Source organism: Nomascus leucogenys, chromosome 11 (assembly GCF_006542625.1).
Source record: "Nomascus leucogenys isolate Asia chromosome 11, Asia_NLE_v1, whole genome shotgun sequence".
Taxonomy (NCBI): domain Eukaryota; kingdom Metazoa; phylum Chordata; class Mammalia; order Primates; family Hylobatidae; genus Nomascus; species Nomascus leucogenys.
The window spans coordinates 57,892,227-57,908,147 of NC_044391.1; the positions used below are offsets into that span (position 1 = coordinate 57,892,227).

The 15,921-nt window shown below is 58.3% G+C and overlaps 1 protein-coding gene and 1 long non-coding RNA gene across 7 annotated transcripts in view; one reads left to right on the forward strand and one right to left on the reverse strand.

The window, feature by feature from the left end:
- Window positions 1-14,842, reverse strand: part of TNS2 (tensin 2) — a 20,216-nt gene extending 5,374 nt beyond the window's left edge. The window contains exons 1-17 of one of the 4 annotated variants that reach the window (XM_030822599.1): window positions 14,642-14,842; window positions 7,346-7,454; window positions 6,817-6,854; window positions 5,871-5,909; window positions 5,513-5,551; window positions 5,311-5,360; window positions 4,884-5,055; window positions 4,064-4,114; window positions 3,613-3,735; window positions 3,460-3,524; window positions 1,898-1,981; window positions 1,315-1,427; window positions 1,161-1,221; window positions 892-967; window positions 549-678; window positions 368-433; window positions 178-291 (exon numbers count right to left, since the gene is read on the reverse strand). In XM_030822599.1, the coding sequence (XP_030678459.1) occupies window positions 178-291; window positions 368-433; window positions 549-678; window positions 892-967; window positions 1,161-1,221; window positions 1,315-1,427; window positions 1,898-1,981; window positions 3,460-3,524; window positions 3,613-3,735; window positions 4,064-4,114; window positions 4,884-5,055; window positions 5,311-5,360; window positions 5,513-5,551; window positions 5,871-5,909; window positions 6,817-6,854; window positions 7,346-7,454; window positions 14,642-14,716 (1,405 nt within the window). In that variant the 5' untranslated portion in view covers window positions 14,717-14,842. Of the gene's footprint in view, window positions 1-177; window positions 292-367; window positions 434-548; window positions 679-891; window positions 968-1,160; window positions 1,222-1,314; window positions 1,428-1,897; window positions 1,982-3,459; window positions 3,525-3,612; window positions 3,736-4,063; window positions 4,115-4,883; window positions 5,056-5,310; window positions 5,361-5,512; window positions 5,552-5,870; window positions 5,910-6,816; window positions 6,855-7,345; window positions 7,455-9,043; window positions 9,904-10,050; window positions 10,652-11,921; window positions 12,079-14,641 lie in introns of those variants that run through there. The other 3 variants (XM_030822598.1, XM_030822596.1, XM_030822597.1) reach the window with 3 other exon arrangements.
- On the forward strand, window positions 4,920-14,594 carry LOC105740454. Of its 3 annotated transcripts, XR_004032310.1 has the most exons (4): window positions 4,920-5,004; window positions 5,746-5,924; window positions 13,234-13,334; window positions 14,108-14,594. It is a non-coding gene; the product is annotated as an uncharacterized LOC105740454 (long non-coding RNA). The 3 variants fall into 3 exon arrangements; XR_004032309.1 differs by lacking the exon at window positions 4,920-5,004 and having other exon boundaries at window positions 5,515-5,924; XR_004032311.1 differs by lacking the exons at window positions 4,920-5,004; window positions 5,746-5,924 and adding an exon at window positions 12,206-12,621.
- Window positions 14,843-15,921: the final 1,079 nt, after the last annotated feature.

Consider the following 15,921-nt stretch of genomic DNA (forward strand, 5'->3'; position numbering starts at 1 on the left):
GGGAGGGAGAGAGAAAATTCATGAGAGGGGATGGCACTGGAGACAGCTGTGGGGCCGGGGGTGTCTCTCGGGAGTGGGCTCTGCCTGGGGAGGAGGGAGTGTGCTTCTCCCTGGCACCACCCCCCCAGGGTCCCACCACAACCCTGTACCTCCCACCCTGCAGGCTGCCCTACGCACCATCCACACTGTCCTCGTGGTGCTGGTTGAAGTTCTCATAGGAGTCCCAGCGCACGGCTGGCTCAGTGGTGTTGTAGTTGACAGAGACCGAGGGGTCATTCCGTGGAGTGCTGCCTGTGGAAGGCCACTCGGGTGTTGGGGAGTAGGGGAGAGGCGGCCCTCAGTCCCCAGCCCATGTCCCTGCTCTTACCTTTGATCTTCTCGGGGCTGGAGGAGAAGACAAACTCCACGGAGGCTTGGAAGGGGAACCTCTCATCTGTGGGGAGTGGACAGTGAAGAGCCAGGCCCCTGGCCCATACCACACTCTCCTGCCTGCCTGCCACCTGCCTGCCACCTGGGCTCCGGCCCCAGGCCACTTGTCTCAGACTCACCAGTCCAGGCCTCGTCCAGCTGGTCCTTAGGGAAAGTGAGCTGTGGTCCATGGATGGTGCAGGTGTGGAACTGGACTCGGAACACGAGGGTCCGGTCTGTGCCCTGGCCACCCTTGTGATAGCATGTTACCTAGGGGAAAAGCAGGAGGCTGGGGATCAGGCCTCATGTCCTCTTCTGTGCTTCCACCCTGGGGACTGCCTGGTCACAGCTTCTGCCCTGCCTTGATCTCAAGGTGATCTCCCTACTCGCCCTCCCATCGGTCTCAAATTGGTGACTGTGCCGCTACGCCACCAACCCCTGCCCCATCTCCAGGATTCTTCTTGTTGACAGGACCCCCCTCACCATGACATCGCCTTTGAGGAGGAGGGCTGGCTCCAGGCTGATGCAAAGCTGCTGGGGACCAGGGCCTGCAATGTGACTGTGGGGAGAGAGGAGAAGGCAGAGATGAACCAGAAGCTCCTGCGTGCAGAGGCGGCTATGCAGTCAAGGGGAGCCAGGAGACCAGAGTCTGAGCCCTGCCCAGGTGTCTGGGGAGGCTGGAGAAGCAGGAATGCAGGAGCAAGAGGGGCCCTGGTCATGAAGTGTCAGGGGCCTGGGAATAGAGCACTCACTAGACTCCAGACGTGTAGACAAGCTGCATGGACTGGTAGATTTTAAGGAAGGGCTGGAAGCCTGGAGGGGCAGAGGAGAAGGCACAGGAAGGGTGCTGAGTGGAGAGGGCCTGAAGGTGGCTCTCCCTAGGGAGCACATCTCAGGCAGACTCACCTGTGCCAGGTTCAAAGGCTGGCAGCGTGGGGATGAGCACATAGTGCAGGAAGAGAGGGCTGCTGTTCATTCTGATGGAGCCGGATAGCAGCCCGCTGAAGTAGCTGATGTATCTGGTGGAGGGCGTGTCAAGGAGAACATAAGCCTTTTCCTCTGGAGGTCACCTTGTATCATTTCAACCATCCACCCTTAGAAGGCTGGCCCTTCTGCTCAGCACTTCCTTCCCATCTTCCAGGTCACCAGAAAGTTCTTCCTTGCATCTAACCTCAATCCCTCCTGCTCCCCTCTGCCTCAAAGCTCTTTCCCCAGAGCTCTGCTTCACTTTATAGTGGCAGGCCCTGACTGTCCTTCAGGTTCTCTTTATGACGGATCTCCTCGTCTATTTATTCCCAGGTCTACTGCCTTCCACCCTACTAGCATGAAAGCTCCATGAGGGCAGGGGCTTTGTCCACTTTGAATTCTCAGCACCTGGCACAGCGCTTGGCACACTCAGTGAAGGTGTGCTGCATGAATAAGAGAGTCTTGGCCTTGGTAGCCATGAAGGGAGCTGCTCCTCTGGCCCAACCCCACCCAGGCTGCTCACCGACGCTGGGAGGGCTGCAGTTCTGTGGCCACCTTGTCCTCGCAGAATTTCCGCATGGTAAGAGTGGCCAGTGCCTGGTCCGCCCTGGGGACAGCAAGGCCAGTGTTGGGGATTAGGGATTAGTCTTCATCCTGGCCTCCCATCCCTAAGCCCCAGGGGATGGGGGAGAAATATGATCCCCTAAGTCTAGAGGAAGCCCAGAGTGGTGGTAATGAGAATGAGAAGCACCACGTACAGTCACTTTACTAGTTGTTGGGCCTCAGGCAATCGTTCCCTGAACTTTAGTTTTTTCATCTGTAAAATGGGGCAACAAAACCATCTTATGGGTTGAATGATATCCCCCCAAAAGACATGTACTTCAGAATGTGACCTTATTTGGAAATAGGGCCGTTGCAGACATAATTAGTTAAGATGAGATCATACTGAAGGAGGGTAGACCCTGAATCCAATATGATTGGTGTCCTTGTAAGAAGAGAGGAGGGCCGGGCGCTGTGGCTCATGCCTGTAATACCAGCACTTTGGGAGGCCGAGGCGGGCGGATCACAAGGTCAGCAGATCGAGACCATCCTGGCTAACATGGTGAAACCCTGTCTCTACTAAAAATGCAAAAAAAGTAGCCGGGCGTGGTGGCGGGCACCTGTAGTCTCAGCTACTTGGGAGGCTGAGGCAGGAGAATGGCGTGAACCCAGGAGGCGGAGCTTGCAGTGAGTCGAGATTGCGCCTCTGCACTCCAGCCTGGGCGACAGAGCGAGACTCCGTCTCAAAAAAAAAAAAAAAAAAAAGAAGAGAGGAAGAGACACAGACAGAGACGCACAGGGAGAACACCATGTGATGACAGAGGCAGCGATTACAGTGATGTGTCTCCAAACCAAGGAATGCCAAGGCTTGCCGGCCACCACTGGAAGCTAGAAAGAGACAAGGAAGGATTCTCTCCCGAGTCTCAGACGGAGCAAGGGCCTGCTGACAGCTTGGTTTGGGGCTTCTGGCCTCCAGAACTGTGAGAGAGTACATTTCCACTGTTTTTTGTTTTGTTTTGCTTTGTTTTTTTTGAGACGGAGTCTGACTCTGTCACCCAGGCTGGAGTGCAGTGGCACCACGTGGACACACTGCAACCTCCGTCTCCTGGGTTCAAGCAATTCTCCTGCCTCAGCCTCCTGAGTAGCTGGGATTACAGGCACCCACCACCATGCCCAGCTAATTTTTATATTTTTATATTTTTAGTAGAGACGGGGTTTCACCTGTCCAGGCTAGTCTCAAACTCCTGACCTCAGGTGATCCGCCCACCTCAGCCTCCCAAAGTGCTGGGATTATAGGCGTGAGCCACCACACCCCGCCCATTTCCACTGTTTTACACCATCCTGTTTGTGGCTGCCCCAGGAAACTCTACAGACCATCTGCTGCAGACTGTGTTGCAGTACTAGTGATAAAAGGGAGGTGAAATGCTAAGTTGACAGCAAAGGACTCTCAACGAAGAGGTGGGCTCCAGGGGAGATGGGTTCCTAAGGGGCCAGCTGGAGAAAGGGCCACTGGGGAAGCGGCTACTCAGGCGCTGGGAGCCTCACCCTGCAGAGATCTTGCTGTAGTGCATGTAGGCAGAAACGATGACCCCAAGCTTGCCCTTGTTTCCCTGACAGACAGAGACAGGGATGAGGGTCTGGGGGCTCCAGGCTCACCTGGAGCCCCCAGGCACCAGGGAACCCGAGGTCCCGGCCCACCTTGCAATATAGTACGACCACGTGCTGTGGGTCAGCACTGAGCCATGTCTCCATGGCTTTGCAGATGGAGCACAGCTTGTCCAGGGGTGGAGCATGCAGCTCAGGCCAGCCGAAGTCTTGAACCTGGGGAGAATGTAGGGGTGCAACTGGGGCTGGGGGCCAACAGAGAGAAATGGGCAGGGTGGAAAGGGGACAGGGCATAGGGGTCCGGGGGCAAGGTTGGGGGTCTGCTGGTTGTCCATGATAGCCTCAGCACTTTCCTTATCCATACAATGGGCTGATACCTGCTGCATCACGTTTTGGGGTGTCTCCAGTAATATATCATGGGAGAGTGGGAAAGTGCTTAAGAGTGAAGTAGATGCCAATTGCTACTATTAATAATGAGGAAGCTGGCGGCTTCTGGGGTAGGGGTGGCTTGGTTTAATGGTTGGGCAGGCCATTTCCTTCATACCTTGGGGTTTAAGCGGGTCAGGTCATGCCTTTTCTCTGAAAGGTTGAAGAGCTGAAATAAAGGGGGAGGGCTTTAGACAGAAATGATCTCCGGCAATGAGGCACGAGGTGGAGGTGGATCCTAAGTAAGAATCTTCCTCTAAAATAAGGTGCAGGCCGGTCGCAGTGGCTCACACCTATAACTCCAGCACTTTGGGAGACCGAGGCGGGCGGATCACCTGAGGTCAGGAGTTCGAGACCAGCCTGGCCAACATGGTGAAACCTCATCTCTACTAAAAATACAAAAATTTGCCGGTTGTGCATCGTTTGAGCCCTGGAGTCCGAGGCCAGCCTGGCCAACATGGCGAAACCCCGTCTCTACAAAAAATACCAAAAAAAAAAAAAAAAAAGAAAAAGAAAAAAAATTAGCTGGGCGTGGGTGACGCACGCCTGTAATCCTAGCTGCTAAGGCTGAGATGGGAGAATCGCTTGAGCCCGGGAGGAGGAGGTTGCAGTGAGGTGAGATCGTGCCACTGCACTCCAGCCTGGGCAACAAAGTGAAACCCCGTCTCAAAAAAAAAGTAAATAAATAAAGAAAATAAGAAGGTAGCTAAGGCCCGGCCTAGCCAGTCACAGCCAAGTCACCAGCGTTCCAGGATTCTCCGCTCCGCTCCAGGCCGAGCTCCGGGTCCCGACCCCGCCCCGGGCCCCGCCCCCGCCCCCACCGCTCTTGTCCCGCCCCCTGGCGGCCTCGCCTCCACTGGTGACGTCAGTGATTAGCCTCGCCCATCTGGACCCCACATCCCTCTCATTGGCTGACTCCTGATGGCCCCGCCCCTCACCAGGTACTTGTCACGGTGCTTGGATTGCAGCACGTGGGCCAGCTCGCGCAGGTGGCCCCGGTGCCGCTGTTCATCGGGCCGCGCGGGGAAGGCGGCGGCCAAGATGCGCTCAGTCACGTAGGTGAGGTCTAAGTCCCAGCGCCGCTCCATGAGCGGGTCCAGGCTGAAGCTCCTGGGGAGGGGGAGCCTACGCATGAACGCAGGGGCGGGGCACCCGGAGGTGGCTAGTGTAATGAGAAGGCTGTCTGTTGGGCAGCAGGTGAAGCCTGCTGGGTCCTGAGGGTGGGTGGGTTGGTCCGGAGGGAGCATACCGCTTTGGGGGTGGGGGGCTGTCCCGGGGAGCTTTGTTGCCGGGCAGTGCCCTGGGCTGAGGTGTGGGGCCGGCGGAAAGGGGGTCACGTGGGACCACCCCAGCACCCTCGCTTACCTGGGCAGAGTGCTGCGCTGCTTTGAGTGGTTCAGAGATTTGGTGGATCCCTGGTGGTTAACAGAGAGTGTCTAGACATCTCTTTGGGTACCCCCTTACTCTAGACTGCCCACTCCAGAGCCATGCACTTTTGTCTTCAGAAAATCTAGATCCTTACTCCCAAAGCTACCTGCTTCCCCCTCCTCCTCCAGTATCACCTTACCAGGTGCTCTATGCGCCTGACTGGGGCCGTGTTTCGCCGCTAGAGGGAGATGGGGGAGGAAAAGGGAGTGGTTACAGCAGGGGCAAGGACTAGCGTGGGCCTGGGGACAGGGGAAGGGAATGTCAGTGTCCTTGTGAAGGCTGTACTGGACAAGGGGAGAGGAGTCCTACCCCCAGCAGGCCCAAGGGCACAAGATCAGCAGAGGACTCAGATAGTTTTTTCTTTCCTCGTAGGATGAGCAATACCCACAGCACTCCGTTCAAGGTCATCTCCTGGGGGCCCTCTCTGGAGCCACCAGACCTCTGGACACCATGGCCAGGTTCCTTGCCCTCCCCACCCCATCCCAGAGCGCACTCACCAACTCCGCGGGAGGCAAGGCCTGACAGGCTGAAGTCACCTGGAAGGGGACCGAGTAAGGAACTGAGCTCCTGGTGAAGGGCTCTCGTGGGCTTGAGGATGGGGCAGCCCCTCAGCTTCAGGAGGAAGGTGGAGGGGCCTTCAGCGGATGGGCACAGGCTCCAGCTGAGGTTGTGCTATTTAAGGGTGCCTCCCCTCTGGCCTCTTGGTCCCCCACCCCCAGGCTCCCCACTTGTTGCTCTTGGCGCTCGGCCCCCAGCCCACACAGACCCCCATTCATCCAGCTGCAAGGCAGGAGTTATATATAGAGCCACGCAGGCAGGCCACGGCCAGGGACGGACACTGGCCTCTTTCACCGGGAGACCCCGCCCCTGGGCACACAGCTCCCCCAAGCCAGCTCCAGGGCCCTGGGACCCTCCTCCCCCTGCCCTGAAGGAAGAGGACCAGGGAACCTCCTCAGAGATAGGGCTGTCTCGGGTCCCCAGTGGACAGTGGGTGCCATCTACAGCTTATACCTGGAAAGGCCCAGTTTTTCCAGGGCCCAGGACAAGACCCGCCCAGGCATTTTGAGGACCCTTCCCCAGAGGGAAGGCACAGCCCATCCGGCTGCCCAGTCTCTGAAATCCTGCTCCCCCACTCCCCACCCACCCCACCCTTCCTCCTCCTCATTCTCCTCCTCTTCCCCACCCCCATCCTCTCGCCAGCTGCAGCCTGGGCACAGCACCAAGACAAACGCTGTCTTGCTGTCCACCCGCCTGGGCTGGCCAGCCCTCCAGAAGGCGGAGTAGAGTGGTTCTTAAAGGGCCCAGTACAGCACTCCTCCCACCCAGGAGGGGTTCCCCAGTGGTGAGAGGGGTGGAGGTGGAGGGTTGATGCCACTGTGGTTGCAGAAGCCTGTTTGGGGGACTCCAGACCCTCTCCCCCATCAGGTAGAATCAGATACCCACCTTTGCTTCACATTTTCTGTGCGTCGCCACCTTGCAGACTAGGGAAGGTAGGGGGAGGAGAGGGGTTAGCAGGGGCCTGTGGGACAGTGGAAGGAATGGCCTTCCCTCATCTCCCACACCCTGGAACGAGACCCTGGGACTTCCAGGATCCCACCTGGACTGGGCTGGCTGGGGCGGAGGAGCAGGGCTAGGTTTTGAGGGAAGAGTGTGGCAGTGGGGTACTATTGCCCAGGCCAGGGGTAACGTACCAGGGTGGGTGGAGGTGAGGAGGAAGAGAGGGAAGGAAGACTACAGTCACAAGTCAGGATGGGAAGGTGGTGGAGAGTACTGGCTCTCCTGGGTTGTGGGGGGTGTCTGTCATGGGGAGCCAGGGCCATCTGATGGGGGAGGCAGCTGCTTCTTAGCTGCCATTGTGCCTAATCCAGGAGGAGCATATTACATTTGAGATTGTGTGAGCTGGCCTGCTGGAGTTGTGCAACACAGTGGCACTGGGTGGAGGGTCTCAAAGTCACAGGACAGAGCGCCTCACCTCTGCACGAAACGCCTGTCCCATCGATGGTCACCTTACATACTGCACAGACTGGAGGTTTCTTCCGGAAAACCTTCTCCCGGAAGCTATGAGGCTCAGCTTTCCTAGGCTGAGGGTGGAGGGACAAACAGAGGTGTGAGTTCCCAGTGGGCCCATCTCCATCTCCGGGACTGGGCAGGAGCCTTGCCTTAGCACTGCACTGGTTTCCTCTGTCCAGATCAAGCCCTCAAACTTGTAGGACGCACTTGGCCACAGCTGCTTCAGGGCAGTCATGGGGCCTGTCAACTGTGCATGGAATCTGACCCCTTGCGTCACCTTTGCTGGGTCAGCTCCTCCCCAGGGGATCACTTGGGCCCCTCAAGTGGCCCTGGTGTGTGATGCCCTTGTGGAAAGCCCCCATGCTCAGGCTTTCCCCCTGGTGTGGTAGGGGTACTCCCTGACTCTTCCCATCTTGTCCTCCCCGCATGGAGACCTGTGTGCAGAGTGAGCAGGGAGGTTCCAGACATACGTGTTGTATGTCAGTCCTGCAGCACCAGACTGAGCCGGCAGGAGTGGCCTCAGCCAGTCCTGCTCCTTTAGCTCCTGCTGTCCCCACGCTCCAAGCAGCTGACATGCCCTCCTCCCCCACGGTCAGAACAACATGTTTACTCATTGTGCATTGAGGCAGCAGACAGCAATTGTGTAACGGGGGTGGTCATGCTGGAGGGAAACAGACAGAGGCCTGTCACTGGGGAGAGATGTTTAGCTGGCTTTGGATGCTGTGAGTTCTCCACCAACCCCCTCCCCCCAGCACTTGGGATTCACGCATTGAATGAGGAAGGAGTGGACCAGATTCCCTGTTCAGCCCCTCCTGACCCAGAGATGCAGTAAGGCGGAGCCTGGGATGCCCCCTTGCGGCCCAAGCCTATCTCAGTCCCTTCCCCTCCCACTGTGGGTTCACTCATCCCGTCCTCTGTCTGGGGACAGCTTGTCTCCTTGCCACCTCTCTGTTTTACCCATATTCCCCCTCCTCTGGAGTTCAGACTCCTGCTGTCCTCCTCCCGGGGACCCATCACAGTAGTATCTCAGGTTGTCCTGAGCTGCTGCTTTTGGGGCAAGGCTGGGAAGTTGGGAAAGGGAGTGATGGGGATGTGGGCAGCACCTCTGGTTTCTTGACTGTCCCTGCAGCTCAAAGTTGGGCTGGACCAACTTTGTGGGACCCACTAGGACACTTGGGAGCATGTTGGCATTAGCAGCAGATATGGATGTTTTCAGTGGAAAGCAAACCTCCTGTTCCAAAGCACTCCTGACCCCCTGTCCTCTCTTTTTCCACCCTGCCACCCCATTTCCCTCAAACTTCCCTGGGCCAGGGAAGGGGCCTGATGATCTCTGAGCCTGCTCTAGGATACCTGGATAGTGCGTGGCAAAGTCCTGCAGTGAGGCACCTGGGGCTTAGATTGGGGGGCCAGGACCTCCTGGGGTTGGCCCAGGCTAGAGCAGGGAAGGTTGAGAGGAGCCAAAACAGACAGCGGGACCTACTCTAACCCAAACATCCCCTCACACCACAGCCCTGGCCACTCCGGAGGGGATGCTGGGCCAGGGGAGAAGGCTGAGGAAGCTGAAATTGGGAAGAGGGCCTGGCCTGATTCCTGGTCCCCTCCCCCACTGCCCGCACCTCCACCCCTGCCCCTCTTTTGCCCAGCTAGTGGGCACTCCTACCCTGCTTGTGGCCCGGCTGCTGTCCCTCCTCCCCAGGGCTCTGAGCAGCCTCTCCACGGGGCCGCTGGACTTCATGGTGTTCGGCTAGCTGGGGTGCCGGCCCCAGGGCCTGAACAATGCTGGGGCCTGGCCCGGGGCTTCCTGGAAGCGGCCTGGCGGAGGCAGCCGCTTCCCCTGGGCGGAGGGTAGGCTGTCTGGCTGGTGTGAGGAGAAGCCCGGCCCTGGAAGTGGAGGGAAGTGCAGGCGGGAAGGGGGCAGGTCGCTGCTCCAGGAAGTGGAGGGGGGAGGATGTGGGGGAGGCCAGGAGATCAGATTCCCAGGATCTACCCTGCTGGGAGTGTCAGCCTGTGATCTTTTGCTCCCCCTACTCCCCCAACTCTGGAGTTGTCCCACACCTGGGACACCACACTCTCCAGGGATCTGCAGGGATCCATGGTCTTGAGATCCTGCCCCCGGTGGGGCCGGGTGAAAATTTTGGTCTCAGGGCAGGGCTAAAGGGCAAGTGGGGAACAGTGTGTCCCAGCCAGGCTCCAGCCTGAACTCTCAAGCTCTCAAGGGACTTCCGCTGGGGAGGGAGTGGAGCTGGGAACTACTACCAGCAGGCAGGCCCAGGATCCCGAGTGTGTCCTGAGAGTCAGGTAAAAATGGGACTAGGGGCCCCCTTCCTGTCTCAGTTTGACTCATTATGAAGTAGGAAAAGGAAAGCATGTACCGCCCACCTTTACCCTCAATACACCTTGCAAGGCCAAGTTCCAGCCACAAGACTGCTTTGCTCAGGTTTGGGGAGTAATCCATTCTCCTGCCACAGCCTAAGGCATATGAGGCCCTTCTCCTGAAAGCCCCCAGGTTTCTGCTGCTGACACAGTGCCCCCCACTCACCCATTCCCTGGCTTTGTTTCAGACATGATTCTCACAGATCCCTAGCCCTCTTTCCAGCCCTGCAACTTGGGTTCTCCACCCAAGGGCTGCACCCTCCCCCCGCCGCAACCCCAAAGCCTGAGTACTACCTTCATGGTTCTCCTGGGTCTGCTCTCCTTCCTCAGCAGCTGTCCCAGGGCCTGAGGACTGGACAGGAGGTCCCCCCTCCCAACACATACTCCACCCCTATCCATGGGCCTCCCGCCTCCCTCCTGGGAACATGGCCAACTTCCCGTCCTGGGAGTCAAGGGAGGGAGGTAGATGGGGCCTTGGAAAAGGGGGAGTAATCTTCCTAAAAGCTAAGGGGTTAATGGCCTGGGAGTCTTCAGCCCCAAGTTGTGGACAGCAGCCCCTGGGACAGGCTACAGCTGTCACTTGAAAGAATATGCAAATGTGCCCCTCTCATTTGCATGGTTTTTATTGAATGTCCCAGTACTCAGGCAACTCCCCCAGCCCTGGCTTCTCCCATGGAGTCCCTTCTACTTGCCTCCTGCTCCTTCATACCCATCAGGATGGGTTGTCTGGGATGGAGAATCCTGCATTCTCTGGGGTGAGGCCTGCTGTGGGTGCCCACTTGAGACCCTTGTGAGGACCTGACTGGACTGGGCCTAGCCTGAGACCTCTCCCTTGCAGCTCCAATTTTCCAGGCCAAGAAGTGTATCCCCAGGATATCCTGGCCAGAAGGTGGCATCTGTGTGGCAGGCCTGGGCCCCCTGCCTGTAACTGGAGAGGAGCACGGGCTCTGTGACCCACCCCCATCCTGCCAGCCTGGCTGTGTCCCAGCACATTCCAGGACCCTGGCCAGTGTGGGCAACCGGGCCTGGCCTTGTCCAGCCCCCAGCCCTGCTTGGGGGAGACGGGGCAGTGTGACAACGTGGGCGGTGGGGGTGGCTTTTTTCTGTCCAGTCCCAGCTTCTGCCCCTATGGCACATGGCCCTGACGAGGATTCCTCTACATGCTTCGCCCTCCTGCTGCCTCCATAGGGGCTGAAAGTCCCCTCACCTGGAACAGGTCCCCAGACATCCTCTCACCTTCACTGGTCTCACACTCCCCACCCAGACCCAGCAAGGAGGTGCCCAAGCAGTGAGCGCGGTGAGGGGTGGGGTGGTCAGCATCCACTGTGGCTGTTGAGTCCCTCCCATCCTGTGGCACTCGCACCTCGGAAGGGAAGCAGGGATGGGATCCCTATGAGCCAGTCCCGAGGGGAAAAGTAGCTTACTTGAGGAAGGCTGGGACGGCATCACTAGACCCTCTTGGACCCTCACCCTCCTCCCGCCTGTAACATTCCAGAGCCTGTCAACCTCTCCCCCAGCTGGGCCCCCGCTTTCTCCGAAGTCTTGGGTTTGTTTGGAGAAACCCCTCCACCCACACCCCCCTTCCTGGAAATAGCTGTGGTTGGAAGGGAGGCTGGGAGCCCGGCCGCCACGGAGGAGGGGTAAGGCCCAGGGAAGGAGCAAGGGAGGGCGGCGGCTCTGGGGGTGTTCCCAGAAGAGTCTGGAGAATGGGGACAGAGACGGAAGGGGGCCGCAGAGCGGGGCTGGCGAGTCGAATCAGCTTCATCTGTGCCCGCTTACGGCCTCAGTGTCCCACATATGAAGCAGGAAAGGAAACGTTCGCCCGCACCCTGCCAGGCCGGTGCCCGAGCGCCTCTGCCAGCTGCTGCCGTGTCCCGGGCCTGCGTGTGTGGCACGGCGTGCGGCCCCGTGCGCCCCGGGTGCTGGAAGGCGTGGCGGCCTGATCGAGTAGGGCCGCGGCCGCGCCCCGCCCCCTAGTCACTGTCCCGGCCTCCCGCTGCTCCCAGCTGTCCGCGGCCAGCCAGACCCCCGGCCTCAGCCCAGGGCCGCGCCCCGCGCCCTCTCGACCTCCGGGGGCCCCGCGCCCCCTGGCGCCCGCCCCTGGCACTGCCCTCGCGGCCGTGACGCAGAGGCCGCCGCCCGCCCAGCGCGGCGCGGCCACTCACCTGCGGGGGGCGCCCGGCGGGGCGGGGGCGCGGCGGGGCGGGGCAGCAGCAGGGGGAGCCGCCGGGCCAGCCCATCCCGCCCGTGCCCGCGCCGAGCGGACGCGGAGGAGGCGGCGGCGGCGGCGGCAGTGGCGGGAGCGGGCGGCCGCGCTCGGCTGGGCTCCCTCCCGCCCCCGCCGCGCCCTGCGCCCCGCGCCCGTGGCAGCCCGCTCCTCCTCCTCCTCCCTCCCGGCTCCAATCCCCACGTTCCGCCAGCTCCCCACCCCTCGGCCTCCTCTCCTCCCCACCTTCTCCCGTGAACCCACACTCACAAAGAGCCGAGGGGAGAGAGGGTGCGCAGACGGCCAGCGGGGCCGCGCCAGGGACATATTGGAGACAGGAAGTGGCTGAGAGTGGGAGAGAGAGTTGGAGAGAGACGGCCGCGGAGGACACGGGGACGGGAAAGTCTGAGAGACGGGGAGAGCCTGACCCGGCGGGACACAGGCAAAAAGAAACACGCGAGCCAGACAGACGCAGAAGAAACGGTGGGCGTAGGGGTCCAGAAGGGACTAGGAACAAGGGGACAGGGAACTGCCGCGCAGCCTCAGCCTCTCACCTTCCTCACAGGAGTGTGCCTGGGCTTGGGCCTGACCTGAGAGGACCACCCGTGGCCTAGCCTGGTGGTGCTAGCGTCCCCTACCCAGGCAGGCGCCTGAATCAGGTGAAGACACGTGGTGTTACTTTTGGCCCAAGTCGCTGGACACCCTTCCCTGGTCCTCTGCCCCACAAGATACTTCTCCTGGGCTAGTATTCTCAAAGGATTCACAGCTGAGGACCTCTCCATCAGGCTCAAGCCCCCACCTCCACCCGCAAGCAGCTCCAGCCATCCCATCCACTGCCCTGCTTTATTCATTGCGACGGAGTCTGTCTCTGTCGCCCAGGCTGGAGTGCAGTGGCGCCATCTCGGCTCACTGCAACCTCTGCCTCCCAGGCTCAAGCGATCCTCCCACCTCAGCCTCCCGAGTAGCTGGGACTACAGATGGGCGCCATCACGCCCAGCTGATTTTTTGTAGAGATGGGGTTTCGCCATGTTGACCAGGCTGGTCTCCAATTCTTGAGCTCAAGCGATTTCCCCTCCTTGGCCTCCCAAAGTGCTGGGGTTACAGACGTGAGCCACCATGCCCGGCCCGTTGCCCTATTTTAAAGAACTGGACCGTCATTCCCACTCCGCAGACCTCTGAGAAGGTCTTCCTTACATTTAACTTGAGTCCAGCCTTTCCAAATGGAGATGGAAGTTCTTTCTATGGTCTGACCTCATTCCCTTCTTTTGCAGTGCCTGGTACTGGATAGGAACTTCATGGAATGGAGCTAATGGGCCGTAGGGCAGGTTTGAGTCGTGCCACCCTGGAGCGGAAGGTGGAGGGTAGTGATAAGGTAGGGGACATCTTCCTAGAAGTTCTGAACCTGTTGCCATTCCTACATTCCCCCAACGTCCTTTAGCAGTGAGCACTTCCTGAAACTTTATCCCTCCTTCACCCTCCCTGCTGGATTTTCCATGATGAAAAGGGGCGGGGTGAAGGGAGGTTGGAATTCTGAGAACCCAGTGCCCAGGGCTCAATGCCCAGTGCTTGCCCAAAGCAGCCAGTACCACTGGCTCTAAGGCCTTCTTTCCCTCCCTGTCTCATCTCAACTGGGTCCCTTGTCTTTGGCAAAGGCTGAGAAGTGTGGTTCTCATTTCCTGGGGGTAGAGCACCTGATTCCAATCTTGCCGCAGGGAAGAGGAGTCTGTGAAGAACTGCATGATGACTGTGTGTCCCCCCCACCCAGAAATTGGCATTTTGGAGGGGTGGATATGGTTGGGACTGGGGAGCCTTGATCTTACTGCTCTTGGTTGAGTTGGTGTCCAATAGACAGTTTCAGAGGTTAGAGCAGTGGGAGTCACTGGGGACTGGGGACGGGAGAGGTGGGGGCGGGGGAAGCCAGGCGGGAAAGAGTAGGGAGGCACTGGGAGGAGGGGAGAGGCAAGAGTTAGGGGAATACCAAGGAGAGTGGCAGGGATTGGAGGTTCCTGGAGAAAGGGCAAGGCTGAAGATTGTCCCATGTATTTTGGCCAGATTTGATTATGTAATCGAGATACACGAGATAATTAAATGTGTTCATGTCTTTGGAGCCTTCAAGCAGCTCTTTTAACATCTTGCTCTTCCCAGCATTCCTTAGGGTCTTTGGCTGGGCTCTGGGATGGATGCCATGGGAGTACCTTTACCTAAGCTCTAAAGTTACCAATGGAGAGACTGGGACTCAAAGAGGAACTTGATTGGATCCCAGAGAGGTGAGGGGTAAGGGCTAGAACCTCACACATGCTGGTTTTGCTGCTGCCTGGCAGGCCCATGAGAAGAACTTTAGAGGTTCCAAGGAATTGGAAAAGGGTCACAAGATGGGTGGCCAAACTCCCAGCTCAGGCTTGATTCCTACTCTCAATATGGGGATAGTGGGCAAGGGGGCTGCAAGAAGGAAGCTGATGAGAAAGGCTGAGAATGAGAAGTTATACAGGAGGTAGCTTGGTGGGAGAGAAACAAAAATGAATGGTTCATGGGCCAGCTAGGCATCCTGATTTCCAGCTCACAGCAGCAGGAGCTTCAGAGAGGAAGGAGAAGGGGAGGAGGAGAAGGCCAGGTTGATGTTAATAAAAGTCAAACAATTTCAGGAGCACTTCTGACCTCCCTCCACACAGGTTTTCTTACCTTGACTATGCAGAGGGTGGTCCATCTTGGCACTGAAGGTGGAACCCCCTCTTCCATGGTCTGGGGTGACCCCATGCCTGTAACTGAATGTGCTCAGATCCTTGGGGTGCAGGGACTGTAGGGGGAGGATTTGAAGGTGTGGGACTGTCCTGGCTGGAGACCACTGGGTCAGGAGAACTCCAGTAGAGAGTTTGGGTGCTGGGAACCAGGAAGAGTGGGGGAAGGGGCAGAGCCAACTCCAGAGGCGGATCTCCTGGCTGAGGACAGAGGGTGTATTGTCCAAGCAGGAGGTTGCTGCAGCTGGGCGGGGAGCAGCTCAGCTCGTCTCTTCCAAATTTCTTTTGGGGGAGGGTAAGGGAAGGCAAGCCCCCCTTTACTTGTGGCCCTGGGGGCTACAATGGTTGCTGAGAAACAAGGCTTATTTGACAAATAATGCTTCCCAGGAGCAGATGTGTAGCTCTCTGACTTCCTGAGAAACCAGATGCTGTGAGCTCGCTTAGCACTTAAGGCGATGCCCTCAGCACGAACTGGGACCCTAGTGCCTTGGGATCCAGGGTATAGTGCTTGATTCTATTGAGAAGAAACAGGCTAATGTGGACTGGGAGACACACGAGACCTAACCAGCCTCAAGTTAGCCCTTTTGAAGTAGGATGCTGCACCTGCACTTTCCCCCTACTTGTCCAGTAGTTGAAGATTTACAAGACGTTGGCAATGAGGGCTGACCAGTCCTGGGTCCATTTCTGCAGCTGGGGGCTTCTGGGTGGACCCACACTTTTTTTTCTGAGACAGGGTCTTGCTCTGTTGCCCAGGATGGAGTGTAGTGGTGTGATCACAGCTCACTCCAGCCTTGACCTCCTGGGTTCAAGTGATCCTTCCTCCCAAGTAGCTGTGACTATGGGCATACACCACCATACCTGGATAATTTTTCTATTTTTTTTATAGAGACAGGGTCTTGCCATGTTGCCCTGACTGGTCTCAAACTCCTAGGCTCAAGCGATCCTCCTGCCTCATCCTCCCAAAGGGCTGGGATTACAGGTGTGAGCAACCATGCACGGCTAACACACCTTTTTTTTTTTTTTTTTTTTTTTTTTGAGATAGAGTCTCGCTCTGTCACCCAGGCTGGAGTGCAGTGGTGCGATCCCGGTCCACTGCAACCTCCACTTCCCGGGTTCAAGCGATTCTTCTGCCTCAGCCTCCTGAGTAGCTGGGACTACAGGTGTGCACTACTATGCCTGGCTAATTTTTGTATTTTTAGTAGAGACGGGGTTTCACCATATTGG